This window comes from Littorina saxatilis, linkage group LG7 (assembly GCF_037325665.1).
Source record: "Littorina saxatilis isolate snail1 linkage group LG7, US_GU_Lsax_2.0, whole genome shotgun sequence".
NCBI classification, from domain to species: domain Eukaryota; kingdom Metazoa; phylum Mollusca; class Gastropoda; order Littorinimorpha; family Littorinidae; genus Littorina; species Littorina saxatilis.
Window position 1 is genome coordinate 53,056,168 of NC_090251.1, and position 16,458 is coordinate 53,072,625.

At 42.2% G+C, this 16,458-nt stretch overlaps 1 protein-coding gene across 1 annotated transcript in view; it reads right to left on the minus strand.

Moving 5' to 3' along the window:
• The window catches only part of LOC138971795 (AP-2 complex subunit alpha-2-like), a 47,367-nt gene that overhangs the window by 19,790 nt on the left and 11,119 nt on the right, over nucleotides 1-16,458 (minus strand). The window contains exons 3-13 of the mRNA XM_070344611.1: nucleotides 12,402-12,470; nucleotides 11,732-11,874; nucleotides 9,732-9,925; nucleotides 9,069-9,198; nucleotides 8,276-8,377; nucleotides 7,560-7,668; nucleotides 6,970-7,192; nucleotides 3,481-3,577; nucleotides 3,021-3,158; nucleotides 2,259-2,366; nucleotides 79-153 (exon numbers count right to left, since the gene is read on the minus strand). Of these exons, the coding sequence (XP_070200712.1) occupies nucleotides 79-153; nucleotides 2,259-2,366; nucleotides 3,021-3,158; nucleotides 3,481-3,577; nucleotides 6,970-7,192; nucleotides 7,560-7,668; nucleotides 8,276-8,377; nucleotides 9,069-9,198; nucleotides 9,732-9,925; nucleotides 11,732-11,874; nucleotides 12,402-12,470 (1,388 nt within the window). The remainder of the gene's footprint in view (nucleotides 1-78; nucleotides 154-2,258; nucleotides 2,367-3,020; nucleotides 3,159-3,480; nucleotides 3,578-6,969; nucleotides 7,193-7,559; nucleotides 7,669-8,275; nucleotides 8,378-9,068; nucleotides 9,199-9,731; nucleotides 9,926-11,731; nucleotides 11,875-12,401; nucleotides 12,471-16,458) is intronic.

The window sequence follows — 16,458 nt, forward strand, 5'->3', positions numbered from 1 at the left end:
AGTAAATGTCTATTGACAGTGGTTAATCGATCCCACCTAGGGTCTGTTTAGAAAACAAACAAACAAACACACGCTTACCTCAAAGACAGTTTTGGCAGCATAGCCTTGCACGTCGTCCCTGTTTATCACAATCTGAATCACTCTGTACCACACCTGCAACCAGTCATAGCAACATTTTAGTTTTAGACAGGCCAGTGCAAAATCAACAGCAATGGGGCATACAGTAGAACCCCCTGTTTACGACTTTGGAAAAACCTTGAAAATTAGGTCGTAAAAAGGGGGGGTCTTAAAAGGGGGGTTTGAGTTTTTGGCCGGTCGGTCATGAATTTGGTTGCAGTGTACGTACTGTTATGTACTGTCATGTTTACACACAAACACACAGTTGCAGTTTACTGTCATATCAAAACACACACACACCCAAACACATTACAGCAGAACAACTTGAACTCAAATTTCAAAGAAAATTTACTCATGGCGTAATGCTCGCTCCCCGCTGAGTGAAGCACATTTGACATTGTGGCGCAACCAGTAAAATCCGAATGTCCTAACTCGATAGAAAGCATAACGACTTTTCTCCCGAATCATCTTTCCGCTCATATGAATGATTCGTCGCCTTGCATCGCTAAACTTGACCACGATCGTTGAGGTCTTCGTACAGGCTCCTCTCTTTGCGTACTTTCGCTTCGCTATCCTTCTCACCATCTAGATAACACCGAGTCATTATCCTTGACGACACACAGGATTTTTGTATTCCCGACTCCCAAGGAAGTCGCCGCGGATTGCCACTTCGCTCGATTAGCGATTACTTTATTAGCTCTCTACTCAGTCGGCGCTTTTCTTTTTCTTTCGCGAATCTTCGTTTGTCAACAAGACAGTCGTCGTGACAAGATAGCGTGCAGAAAAAACCGAATGTATCAGGATCTCGCGCGCGCGAGATTTCGTTTTTATTTCTTCTCGCGATAGTTGGAGGAGCGAGAGCCGCCATGTTGTGTTTTCGTCTGCTCGAAATATGCGCAAAAGTCGTAAATCATCCCAAAAAGCTCGGTCGTAAGTCGCGTTTTGGGTCATTATCCTTGACGATACACAGGATTTGCGTCTTTCCGACTCCAAAGGAAGTCGCTGCGGATTCTATCGTGCGCGAGATTTAGTTGTTTTTTCGTCTTGCGATAGTTCGAGGAGCAAGAGCCGCCATGTATTGTTTACGTCTGCTCGACTACAAATGCGCGAAAGTCGTAATTCATCCCCAAAAGCTCGGTCGTAAGTCGCGTTTTGGGGTGAGTCGTTCACTGGGGGTTCATTATATAGTAGGCATCCGTGGTAGCAAAATCGGTCGTAAAAAGGGGGTGGTCGTAAACAGGGGGGTCGCTAAGGGGGAGTTCTACTGTAGAGGCATCTTAGAGTGGTTTGTCACAGAAAGCCAGGCAGAGACCGAAAATAAGGTCTCAAAAGATATGGATTTTGCTGACATTTTGCTTTGTGTAATCTGTACATTCTAATTTCACTGATTGGTTGTGTGTGTTGTTTGTGTTGTGTGTGTTGTGTGTGTTGTGTGTGTTGTGTGTTGTGTGTGTGTTGTGTGTGTTGTGTGTGTTGTTTGTGCTGTGTCTGTTGTGTGTGTTGTGTGTGTTGTTTGTGTTGTTTGTGTTGTGTGCGTGTGGGTGGATGTGTCTGTTGTGTGTGTTGTGTGTGTTGTGTGTGTTGTGTGTGTTGTGTGTGTTGTGTGTGTTGTGTGTGTTGTGTGTGTTGTGTGTGTTGTGTGTGTTGTGTGTGTTGTGTGTGTTGTGTGTGTTGTTTGTGTTGTGTGCGTGTGGGTGGATGTGTGCCTGCAGTTGTTTTCTCTCAAAAATCTACTTTTGATAAGCATACTTATTGTGTCTCACCAGTGCATCGGGCTGCCAGATGATGCAGTTTCTAGATACGGTTATTGTGTATATTATCAAAATTACATTGTGAAAAAAATTAAATTTACTTGCACATACTGCAGTGTATCACCACTGCATTGTCTGGCAGTCCAAACTACATACTACACTAGTGAGACAAGATACATAACCCACAACCTGCAATTAATGACAAACGACACCAACTACACAAACCAAGATGTCTAATTTGACCAACGAAAATTACTTTTAAGTTCACCACCGTGCTGTGCATGTATCGGTATCATATACCATCAAAAGTGACACATGCGCTCTAGAAAAGTGATTTATTATTTGTACTATCAGTATGTGTGCAGACTGCAACGTCCACAGAGCACTGACCTCTTCACTGACGTAATCTCCGGCGATGCGGATGAGGTTGAGGATGACATCCACATACCACGTGTAGTCAACCGCATACTTCTCCGCCAATATCGCCACCTTCAGCACCTGTGGAAACACAACGCAGTCGCTTCAACGTTCAATGTGGGTATGAAGGGATTATTTATCATAGAGATCCCTGACTGAATTTCTTGACTGTCAAATGTACCGAGGTAATGAAGATAAAGTTGATTATGGTTAACAGTCTTGTCCCCAGTCTCTGCTACTCCCCCCTCCCAAGCCACCACAAAACAAAGGCTAAAAGCAGATGGCAGTGCACAAACCAAAACTAACTGTACTTAAACAAATAAAAAATAAAAAAGTGGCGGCACAGCAACCCAGAGTTGAAATGATGCCCTGAACATGTAAGAACCTCTAATATGAGCAGAAAAGGCAAAGCCTGCAAGCCTTTCTAAATTCAATCAAATAAAGAACACCACATGCTTTTGTAAGTTTACCAAATGTATGACAATTTACTAAAGCTAGCCATTCCTGAATTGCTACAGTGATGAATACCCATCATGCCCTCACGCTCTCGCAGCTACTGTACTGACCGAGATACGTTCCAAATCGCTGATACAAAACTGAACGAGTGAAGTGTGCTCTAAACTGCACATACAAAATAATAAAAGTAAGTAAACATTTTTTTACAACACAATCTAAGTTTTGATTCTAAACCCGCAGGTACAAAAATCAAGTAAAAGTGAGTAAATCTCAGTATACCATTTCTTCCCTGATGGAGTAATCGGCCGTCTCCAGATACTCCAGCATCTCTCCGACAATCTCCTCCGCGTTGCTGCGATCGCACATGGCATAAAGAAGATCCACTGCTCTCTGGCGCACACTGACATCTCGCTCCGTCTGTCAGGAGAAAAGTGAAGTTAGTATCAGTGTGGATAATAGGTGTGGCTTGGTGCTAGGAGTGGTGAGGATGACATTACCTACGCGCACACATGAATGCTCGCAGTCACACACACACACATACACGCAGTCACACATAAATTTATATTCATAGTGGGTTCTAAAACTAGATTGTAGGAGACAAAGTGCTGACTGCAAGTGACTAAACTTGTATATTTTTTCCTCCTGCCATACAGCACCTGAATTTTCAACAAACAAGAAAATTCATCACATAATAATCAAGCAACTTTGCGAGTGCACACACACACATTAACACACATACCTTGAGGGCAGTGATGACAGTGTCCTGATGTTTCTTGACGGCCTCGTGGGAGAACTCTGATGTGGCCAGCAGACACATGCTCTCCAGCGCAAGGTACCTGCAACCAAACACATTTTTTTTAAATCAATAAATAGTGTAGCGACCATTTAGAAAATCTTCATACGAATAGCACGCTGAAACAGAGATTCTGCTATCTCTTCCTGCCCTCTCCCAACCCAGCTTCGAAATGGTCCATAGACTATAAAATAGACAAGACAATTTTTACAGAAACATGCAAACACACCATTAGCTAGTCAATATGAAAAAAAAAGTTTGTTAAAAGGCAGCCTTAACCCCTTCACTGCCACAGTATAACAGCATTTTGGTATGGCTGTGTGCTAGGGCAAAATTTCGCTTTCTTCGGTAGGTTCACTAATCTGTTCACTGCTCGATCATTTATTGAGATATCTCTTAGATCTTTGGCATGTGTTTTGCTTATACCCTTGGCTATTATAGGATGACATGATCATTGGACTTTGTTTGTGATTATTGTAGTAAAAATTAATATACAGGCAAATCCGGATAAGACGAAATTGAAGGGACCGAATTGTTATTGTGTCCTATCCGAAATTTCGACTTGGTCATAGTACCGTGAACTACGAAAAAAATCAAAGAGACCGCTTGAGTACCAGTCAAACAACTTGTGATAATGCATGTTTCAGCTACTAGGTACTGCCCTGCCTGCACACACAGATTTCCACTCTGTTAAACTCGGTCGGTCACTGACCCCCGTGCAGGAAGTGGTTCCTCTCTCAGATATGACAGGGGAACCACCTCTCATGGCAAAAACTGGGTCATTGACCCCTGGGAAGAAGGTCGTGTCTGTAAACAAGGCCACCCAGCTATCACAATGCCTTTGATCTGGCCGCACACACAGAGCACGAAGTGTTTCCTCTCTCAGATATGACAGGTTAATTTTCTTTTCCGTGACTCTGCCATGATTGTGGATGAACGCAAGACTGAACAAAGACTGAATGAGAGGCAACCCACAATTTGAATTCTTCTTCTTCCGTATAGTAACCACGTGGTTCACCCGTGAACACACACAAACACACACTTCATACTTTATTGCGTGCCGACTGACCAGTCCGTGTGGTGTCCGTGTAGAGAATAAGGGAATAAGGTTACACAATGCGCTAGTGTGAGACGCCAAGTTTCGTGTTTCGAGTTGCTGTAGTAAATATAGAGTAAACTTTGTCTTTGGGACTGACTTTCTGTTGTGTGCTATCCGTCTTTCGACTTACGTAAGAGAAATCCCATTTCGAGCTGAGGGTACTTTGTACACATAGATAAAGAGGGATAATTCCGGACCAGAATTTCTATGTGTGCTAAGCGAATTTTTGACTTAACCGTTTGTGAGTTAGCTGGATTTGCCTGTAATGACCATTTTTGTCAAAAATTAGTTTCCGGACTTACACACACACATTGCAGCACGTAAAACCACACAAAACACTGCTAAAACTGGTGTCAAACATCAGGTACTCACATTACAGCCCATAAAAGTATTCTTCTGTGTGGTAATCCATAAATCACTTCTTGTAGAGCTTCCAGAACACTGTATCGCTTGAAAACAGGTCTACGAGTTGAGGTCCTACTTTCGGCCGCCATTGTGAATCCTATAGATCGGTTCTACACTTCCAACAAAGTTTTCACCACGTGGTACTAACTTATCTGAACGGTCAATGGGAAAGAACTGTGTTTAGAACCCCTACTAGTACTTGGACAGTGGTTACCTCCAATTTAGTTTTCAGAAATGTCCTGAAATGTTGCTGATGCAAATCCCCCATACTAGGTACGGTTATGGGCGTACGACAAACCGAAAATGACCACGTACCTAGTACGGGGTGGGCAGTGAAGGGGTTAAGGACGTAAACTCCATGAAGTATAGTGGAGCTCTGTATAAAGGTTCAGCATTGGTACAATCACATACATGAACATAAGTTCATGGGTGTTACTGGGAAAAATCAAAAAACCTGAAAGGCAGGGGTCCAAAATGCTCAAGTTTGAAAGAAAGTTTCTGGACACCGACGAAACCAAATCATAATAAGCAAGATGGCGGCAAATCCAAGGGAGCGAACCGAGAAAGCACGCGAACCGGTGTCAAAAGTCGGATCGGAACCGCTGCTCGTTATTTCAACTTAGCGAAACAAAGCTTTTTTTTTTTCTTTTTTTTTTGAAAACCCGGAAAACCGGAATTTCCGGCTTCAGATTTTTTCAAAAACCGGAAATCCGGCAAAAGCCGAAAGAGTAACACCCATGTAATTTTGGTAATAATTCTTGGCAGCGAAAGCCACCAGGACTTTGGTTTTTGCTAGGCATTGAAGGAAAAATTCCCTGTGTTTTCAAAGCCAAGACAGATCTGTGGTGGATTTCCATGATTGTTTGCGCCAGAAGGAAGGTATCCTCAGAGCAGTAGCAAGCAGGAAACACACTTGTCCCACAAGGCTGAGTTGTCTCCCTTGTGCTAAACATTTGACACTGCAGATTGTTTGTTTGTTTGTTTGCTTAACGCCCAGCCGACCATGAAGGGCCATATCAGGGCGGTGCTGCTTTGACATATAATGTGCGCCACACACAAGACAGAAATCGCAGCACAGGCTTCATGTCTCACCCAGTCACATTATTCTGACACAGGACCAACCAGTCCTAGCACTAACCCCATAATGCCAGACGCCAGGCGGAGCAGCCACTGGATTGCCAATTTTAAAGTCTTAGGTATGACCCGGCCGGGGTTCGAACCCACGACCTCCCGATCACGGGGCGGACGCCTTACCACTAGGCCAACCGTGCCGGTACTTTACACTGCAGAGCTAGCATTTGTCTGGTAACCATTTTTGTTTTGTTTTCTAGCCACTGACTAGGTTTTGGGATTGCAGCAAAATATAGGATTAGTCTCTCCACTGTTAACATGAGGATTTTCAACCTCTCTCTAACACTGGGCTTCAAATGGTAAAGGATGAAAAAAGAGGATATTTTGGTGTGTGGACTATCAAATTAGCGTGCCCCTACAGTGTGTGTGTGTGTGTGTGTGGGTGGGGGATCTGTACCATCTGTTGCATTCTGGGTATAACTTTGATTGCAAGACAAAACAACACGTAACAATCACAGGCTTCGGGACTCATTACAATCAACAGGTCTAAGTGTAGCAATCTTTAGCTTGGAGTAGCAGCATTGCAATTTCTCTTAAAACGTGCTTACCTGAGGTTGGTCTCCTTGTGCCAAAGGAACTGCCCCAGCTGGTTACAGTGACCTGTCTCTTACCTGAGGTTGGTCTCCTTGTGCTGAATGAACTGCCCCAGCTGGTTACAGTGACCTGTCTCTTACCTGAGGTTGGTCTCCTTGTGCTGAATGAACTGCCCCAGCTGGTTACAGCTACCTGTCTCTTACCTGAGGTTGGTCTCCTTGTGCTGAAGGAACTGCCCCAGCTGGTTACAGTGACCTGTCTCTTACCTGAGGTTGGTCTCCTTGTGCTGAAGGAACTGCCCCAGCTGGTTACAGGCCCGCACCAGGAGGTTGGGGTCGGAGTCCATGTGGATGATGAGGTTGATGGCCTCGAAGAGCACGGCGTTCTTGGCGTTGGAATGCTGCACCTTCTTGGACTTGGGCGGCTCCTGCGCCTTGTTCAGGATCGTCTCCAGGCACTCCGTCAGCCGTGTGCGCACGCTCGGGTCCTCTGTGGAAAGGCAAAATATCATTAATTCGTCAAACAGCCTGAAAGTATGCCCCCACCCTCCCCTTTTAATTTTTGTTCCAAAGATCAATGATGCAAAACAGTGCAATCTACGTGTCCAAAGAATGATCTCTGAAAATGCCCAAAAATCTTCCAATTGTATGAAAGATGGCATGCCTGAATGCTTAATAGTCAAAGTGACAAATCAGACAAGAAACGCATTAACTGGAACACAATATAACATTACGAAATGAATGACTCCACTCTCAGAAAAGTGAGGACTTGTATTTTTCTACACTCGTCTCTTCATAAATCTAGTTCATTCCGGCCGTCAGCGATGCTGCAAGTTTGACACATTATTCTCACTAACCAGGGGGAGGATAGTTTTGAAGCAGACGCAGAAGTTTGACGGACAGCCAGGGGGCGGGAACAAAGTAATACGTGTAGTCCTGCAGGTCTGTGTACGACGACGTCACAATCTGGGGAAAAAGAAGATGAAAACATCCATCAGACCAATACATTCAACCAACAATCCGCAGAGACCCAGACCAGACACTCAAACTGACAATTACACACAGCCAGAGAAATGCCTGTAAATGCAGAGTGAATTCAATTGTATGTCAGAACAGCCCAACGGCTGAAAGAACCAAATTTTTTCAATTTTTATTAACAACTGCAGCTTAAAAAGAAAGCTGCTCAATTTTGATTCGCAAAGCAATCCTTTTCATGCTAATAAACAACAATCTGATTTCCTATAAAAAAACAAACAAACAAAAAGCTGCTTAAATAATCGACAAATGTAATTTGAATCTGCTGTTCCATGTGAGGGGTGACTTCAGCTGAGAAAAGCACAGACTTAAGCCTACCACTCCGAAAAATTAACAACAGGGCCTAGCATTGGAAACAGTGAGTTGGGCATATCAAAACTAAAAAATCCTTGCCCGATTAATTCCTTCTTTACAAGACTAAAAAAATAAAAATAAAAATAAGTTGGCGGATATACTCTGTTTTGCGTACAATGCTAGGCCGTGTAACAAACATGTGAGAAGATCAACAATAACAGAGATAGTGAACTGAGATACATACCCTGCTTAGCCTAGACACGGCGAGTGACACGCATCCTTTGTACTCCTCAGGGTTCTTTTTCACCAAAGCGTCAATCAGGCTGGTAGCTGATGTCACCACTCCCTGAAATCATCATCATCATCATTCTCATCACTATCACCATCATCATCGCAATCATCATCATCATCACCACTGTCGTCGTCGTCATCATTGTGTCATCATCATCATTGTGTTATCATCATCATTGTGTCATCATCATCATCATTCTCATCAACATCATCACCATCCACTGGCTGATTAACAAAGAGACAAGACAATCACTACATTTGAAGCCAAGCTAACAAATTATAGCAACACTTTTGCACAGTCTAGAGGTTTAAAAAAACAAAAACAGTTCGCCCTAACATTGCCAACAGCTCTTTGAACATCACAGTATACACTTCTGCACCACAGTTTCAGTAACTGACACCTGAAACTCAATGATAGTTCCTGCAATGTGAGGTAACTCTCTAACTCTGAAGTCCCTTCTTTGTCGTCTTACCGACTTACAAGAATAAAAGAATGAATTTCAATCACTGATAAAGTGAAACTTTTTTCCTGACCTTACAATATTAATATCTGGTGTGACAGTAATTTGGTGAAAGAATTAACTTGCATGTACAGATCACTGTGCATGATTTGCCCTCAACTCACCATCTGTACATGAAAGGTCAGAAAAATTCCAGTTTACTGGTGATTGAAATTTCTTCTTTTATTCTTGCAATTAATTGTGCTGGTCAATTCACAGTATATCATGCGAGGTATATAAACTGACCATGTGCTGGTCGTTGAGGAGATGTATGATGCGCGACGTCCACTCCCCCATGGGGATGACGTCAGGTGACGCACGCAGCAGACGCAGGAGGGTCAAGGCCGCGCTCTGCTTCACAGCGTCAATTGTCTCCCTGCAACAGCAGACATGAGAATAGAAAATCATCAAAACAGAGGAAATAAAGTTTGCCAAATCTTATGTAACAAACATTTTATTTCTAAATTTGTTTTAATCAGTTTTTCCTAACGCTGATGTAAGAGAAGAAAGGGAAGTGATTTACACATGAGGCGTGTTGCTTACAGCTTCAAAATCAATCTGGAAGTGATTTACACATGAGGCGTGTTGCTTACAGCTTCAAAATTAATCTGGAAGTGATTTACACATGAGGCGTGTTGCTTACAGCTTCAAAATCAATCTACTGTGCTGGTTTTCCATATCTGACATGAACACAGAGTTGTCCTTACAGGCCTAAAGCATCACCAGCTCTAAAAAAGAACAAGCCACACACCCTATTTCAACTCAATCTACACATAAACACCAGAGATTTAAGTGCAAACAATCAATCAGAAACAGACAGAGTGAAAAATACACACCCATGAATAAATGGTGCGTGCGTGCGTGCGTGCGTGTGTGTGCGTGCGTGGATGCGTGTGAAAAGTCTGTTACCCCGACACGAGGAGCCTGGGGATCTCCTGTCCGAGCGCCTCGGCCATGTCGCGACTGCCGATGTTGGCCATGCAGTGGAGCGCCAGGTTGATGTGCACAGGGTTGCGGCTGTTGAGGTCATTCTTGATGGACTGCACCACCAACTTCATCAGCTCCGAGCTCGCCCCCACCAGCACCGAGATGAACAGGTAGCCCTGTAGCCAAGGAAATAGCAAACATGTGTCACGACAAAAAGCAAATCGACGCTGTCACGGAATTTTAGCGTAACTCATGTTAGACAGCTTTTCAGCAGAAGGCCAAAAACTGATTATGTTTTAATAATGAAATAAGTGTTTATATTTGTACCTTGTACGGATAGAATGATAAAAGAATGTTAAATCATGTATTATCCATTGTATTTTAGAGAATATTTCTCATGGAGAATGATTTACTTAGTCTAAAGCACAAAAACATCAAAATTGCCAAGAATCGAGTTATTCCAAAATTCCAGGAAGGCGGCGAAATACAGTCAAACCTGCAATTATAACTTAGTGACCTGCCCAATGCGACCACTGCAAACGTTCCCCAACGAGGTTTTTTTCTCCAATATAATTGGTCTTTCCATATTGACCACCTGTGTCTCTAACGTTACCTTTTCAGTTAGTTCCTGGGTTGGTTGTTATAGACAGGGTCAAATGTACCAACAGCAGACAATATGGCGGTCACTCAAAGGATTTCCGTAACAATTGCTAATTTTACCAGTCCACTGGAACCCGCCAGGGCCGGATCGGGGGGGGGGGGGGGGGGGGGGGGGGGGGGGGGAGGGGTGTTCCTGGGTTCCGGAACCCCCCCCCCCCCCCCCCCATCCGATGTACCTCTCAGAGAAAAAAATAAATAAATATGTGGACTTTTTAAGCTCTTCCCCCAACTCCCTTAGTTTATTTGGTCTTCTAAAACTATTTCAAAGTTATAACAAGAGGCGAAGCCTTCAAGGCTCACGTAAGAAATAGACAAACAGTAACACAAACTCAATCACTCCGTCACACATACACACCCACACACACAGTAAGCTTAGGTGACACTGTGCAAGAAAGAGAGACACTAGATCTAGATCTGTCTGTCTGCATGTAGCCTACTTACAGGGACACGACTGCCAAATAGTCTCGGCCCGCTCAAAATAACAATGACCGAGACCACACACACCACGCGAGAGAGAAAGACTACAGGGAGGCATGCCGTCATGATGCATTAATTGACGTCAAACACTTTTGACCGTGACGTAATCTTATGCGAGCTTTATCCATAGTCTTGGATAACCACTCACACATAGACTCGGAAATGTTAAAGTTTCTACCACAGACATACACACACACGCACGCACACACACACACACACACACGCACAAACGCACAGACAAAGTTACGATTGCATAGGCTACACTCCGTGAGCCAAAAATGTGTAATTATGATTCCCAGTTGCAAGGAAAGACCAAAAAATGACCTCACAAATGCAAAATGTTCTCGGCTTCTGGGAGGCTTGGCCCCCCAGCGGGGCATTGCCCCTGCACGCCACCGGGGCCTCAGCGGCCCCTGGACCCCTGCCTTCAGTTGGAACCCCCCCCCCCCTTAAACGAACTTGGTCCGGCCCTGCCCGCCTTTTAAGACCTATTCAGGACTTTCCCCCTTGAAACACCTATTTTTGCAGATTTTTTATTCATAAAGTTTTTAAACATAGCTCCATTTCCAGACTCTCCCTCGACTTTTTACAATTAAGAAGATGTGATTTCTCAGAAATTCAAATAGAGAGATACATGGAGAGAGAGAGAGAGAGAGAGAGAGAGAGAGAGAGAGAGAGAGAGAGAGAGAGAGAGAGAGAGAGAAGAGAGAGACAGAGAGACAGAGAGAGGGAGAGACAGAGGCGAAAGAGACAGAGAGAGGTGAAAGAGACAGAGAGAGACAGAGACAGACAGACAGAGAGACAGAGAGAGACAGAGAGGGCAGGGCAGAGAAGCAAGCACTTACAATCTGCTTCTCAGTGTATTTGTTGGAGCTGAGCAGGTTGACAGCCTCCATGTGGCCGAAGTCAATGTCGTGACCCAGCAGGAAGATGAAGAGAAGTTTACACACATATTTCTTCTTCTGGTAGCCATCTAGAGTCTTGTCACCTGCAAGTATCAAATAAACATCAACGTGACAAACAGAAAAGACTGTTTTTTGATTCCTTCTCTGGAAATGTGATAATACTGGTGTTGAATTCTGTTTAACTCAAGTGTGATTCGCAAATAATCAAAATCTCAACAAGTCTGTCACCGTCTCGGTATTGCCATTAACAGTGCACAAAGGTGTGTCCTGTGAGAACGAATTTCTTTTTGAGACAAGAAAGTATCCTAGATGTATAAAGGATTCTTTGGCTCTTGGCAGCCTGAATTTCCTCCTTTGCTTTCCTACAACAACCAAGCACCAACTACAATTATTGCTCTTATCAAATTCAACTTTATATGCACACAGCTCTGTAATGTCGAAGAACAAATTATAGCAAGACCAAGAAACAGGATTGTTACAACAATCTGTAATCAGTGCACTTCATATACGAAATCAGGTCAAATAATTAGGCTAGGTTACTGACCACAACAGTTCGCAATGGTTATTAATCTAATTAGTTATTATAATAAGCAATTCAATCAATCCAAACCTTTGAACTTGGATCGGATGTTGGCTAACTCTTTGTTGATTCTTTTCACTTCAGCCTCTCGACTTTTGCCTGAAACATAGAAAAACAAAAAGTTCAGACAAGGTTATACACCTCAGGAGAAAGTCACCGCCACCAACAGCTGGTGACAAAGTGTACAGTAAATACCCATTTGTTTATGCGCAAGCACAGCCACAAAACTACATTTCCCACACAGATGCTGACACCATGGCATGAGTGGCATGCAGCCCCCAATACTCTCTGTCGATCTTGACATTTGAGACACAACCCAACTGATCTCATGCTTTAACAAAACATGGGTACTACGTTGTTATACCAGCAGTGCACAAAAACTGTTCCTAAACAACTTTCAGAGCCAGCAATAATGTAGCTATTTTTCACTCTAATTAGTTTAAATACAATAATGTCCCTTTGTTTTTTTCTCACAAAGGCCTGCCGGAATGCTTCACACATTTTCTGGAATAAGCATCAAGTAGGAACAAATCTAACATATTTTTGGTCCTAATCGCATACCTATTCTTTTAAGAGGCACTTCTCTCTTGTCTGGGGGAAGAATGCTACTTGTCTCATGTTAATGCGTTTGTTTACAAACACACATGAAATACAGCCAAAGGTGATACAGGAGGGGTTTTGTCACTCAAAATCATCATACACAACAGCAGCTTTGTATTGGCAAACTAAACACAACAGCCGAACACACACACACACGGCACAGAGAGCAATGAACCATTTACCTATATTAGGACAAGCCAGCCTTCCCATTACAAGTTGCTAATCACTCGTTATGACTATCAGATTTTTATCTCCTGCATTATCACAATGAACTCTGAACTGACATTTCATCATGCCTCCCGTACCCACGGAAGCAGAAGAAGAAAAAAACCTTGTGTGTGCATGTATCAAGGAAAATCGAAAATTTCAACAATAAATTTTCATTTAATTAATACACTTACCCAACTCACATATATAGCATTAACTTCCGTTTGATGCTTAGACATTGAAGTACAGACCCTGGTAACAGGGGGAGGTAACTCCCAAAACAAAACAAAACCTTGAAGTCAAGGCCCTGGTAGTTACCTCCCATCACCGGCAGCCCGCACATGCGCGGTACATACCGCCGGTATTGTCATTCCCAATGAAACACCACCTTCAACCATTAATAACGATCGCGGGGTAGGTTGGGAGGGAATTTACTATGTGAGTTGGGTAAGTATATTAAATAAATGAAAATTTATTGTTGAAATTTTCGATTAAATCACATATCACATAAATCACATTAACTCCAACTCACATATATGTATATGTTAATTGGATCTGTGATCCAAACATGGCTTTTGGTCAATCTCGATGGCAGTTTATTCCACGAGCCCGTAACTTCCATCTCGATTGACCAAAAGCCATGTTTGGATCACAGATCCAATTAACGTATAGTGTTGCTTTTCTAGTGTTTGTACTGACTTTTTATTTCTTGGTGCTTGAATCTTTATTATCAGATGGTTCATGTACCCAGGCATGAACGAATATTTATGAAGCTACATCATGAAACCTTTTCATTGATAAACTGAATCATATTAACTCCAAGTACAGGCTATGGGAGAGAAAAAGTGAATGCATGAGTCAGGATGCACTGCACACGTACATGCATAATTCAGCTGACTAAACAGTATGTCACCAGCAACCAGCAAATACAACACAGAAAGATTTGAACTGACTCAACCCTTGTACATCTAGGCTGCTTGCGTTTACATGACCGAGTTTAAAAATACCCCTTGAGTTTGACTCAAACAACATTATAATCTATGTACATACATAATATCTCAAATTTCCTATAAACTACAGTTCCCCAAGAAGTGTGTACATTCACACAGAGAACAAAGGCCACAAAAATAATAAATATATCAGTCAAGCATGTTTTACAAACTAATTTACAATTTTAACACTCAGGTCAATTTTTACAAACTTGTACAGATTTAAAATAGGGAAGTCTTTATATTTTGTTTGTTACACATTTTAATAAAATAACAATAACAATACACTGACAATATAAATAACAATACAATGACAATATAAATAACATTAATTTACATATTAATTTACCATTAATTAACAGTTTCATGTTTTACAGTCCCCTTCTCATCCCAACCATTTGTTTGTTTGTTTGTTTATTTGTTGCTTAACGTCCAGCCGACTACGCAGAGCCATATCAGGACGAGGAAGGGGGGGATGAAGGGGGCCACTTGTCAAGCGATTCCTGTTTACAAATGCACTAACCCATTACTTGTGTCCCAGCAGGCTTTAGTAAAACTAAATTAATACCTACTGGAAGATTACCAGTTTCCAGTATGTTAAAATAGGCTTAACCTTAATCTACTACTGGACTTACATCAGAACACTAACAGATTAAACTATACATGAATCGCGAGACAAGCGGCAAGAGAAGAGATTTTTGAAAAAAATACAGGTGAATGAGCAAGAAGGCAGAAAAAAGAAAAGAATTCATGAAGAAAAAGAGAGCATGACAGGAAAGAGGAACCAAAAATCTACCTAACAGCAAACTAGAAAGCTCCTGCGGTTCCAAAAACAGGAGGGGCCTTTAATTTCATAACCGCAGTGCCCCACTGTGGGAATCCCAACCATGTCCAAAATGGCCCATTATGAGTTTACAGATGCAGTTTCTTTCATCAACATCCATCCAGCCATCATTTAAGGCAAAAGAACTCTATGACACAACAAGCCACTTAGACATGAGGAAACAGTCTATCTAGGTCAAGGACGTTCTTCACAGTAATCACACACAAACACCCCACCCTATTCCCACTCCAACATTCACACATGTGACACACACTAGTGCTGCAGAAAAGCAATGGACAATAATTAATTGATGTAACATGTGGTGATGATATTCACTGAGCTGTTTAAGCGGCTGCCACATGCTGCAGTACAGAGTTATCAAGATCCTACATCTCATCATCATTATTCTGCAGGTTGTCATATTAAACATTACGCTTAGTCACGTTCATGCTCAGATACAACGGCTGTGCATTAAAACTTCATAGGGACACATTAAAAATGAGCGTGCAAGAAATGTATGGCCATAGAATGATACTGATAATGTCCATTTTTTTGTCATAACCTTCTTCAAAATTCTGAGTTATCATGAAGTGATGAACAATTCTCATTATCAACGTCATCTTCTTCTTCTTCTTCAGCGTTCGACGATTATCAACGTCATCATTTTGACTGTCAGTAGTACAGTGGAACCCCCATTTTAAGACCTCCAAAAATCTGTGAAAATCAGGTCTTAAAATGGGGGGAAATTTGCAAAGGTTATGAACAACAAATCTGAGAAAACAAGGTCTTAAAGGGGTGGGTGGGGTGGGTGTTTCCACTGTATAGCATTTAGTCGAGTTTATACTCAGGGATAAAATAGCCGGCAAACTTGATTTTGAAACTTCTCAGCGACTGTGAATTAGACAGTACATTATTTTGTGTGTTTCCACCTAAAATTAAAAGAATGCCACCTACTAGAAATTATTTTAAAATTTACATCATGATAAATTGGGGTTACATAATTCACATTTCGATTTTTTTCACTCATGTTCAATTTTTCGTAAAGACAAAAATACCTAAAGAGAGTGTCTTCGACTCTTAATGTGGATGATACTTTGACTATACCCTAAATCTTGCACACTGTCACTGCAGATTGGTTCTAAATGACCGACTTTTGCTGAGTGTAACGTCTTGTGTTTCAATCCTGTTCTTTACCATATGATCATCTTATCTGAATAATAAACAATAAAACTATAATTTTAAAATTCCGAAGTGTTTACAAAAATGGCATGTGTCTGAATTGTGACTGAGTCAGTTTATGGCCAAATGCATGTCACATAGCTCACTCTCCTCCACCCCCTCCCCTCCCTCCCACCGCCCCTCCCCAATAACTCATGTCTAAACTTCAGCAGTAAAATCCTTGTGTCCTGACTTATGAGCTTTACTCTTTATGTCTCACACTCAAGGAGTAGTCTCTACATACTTCACC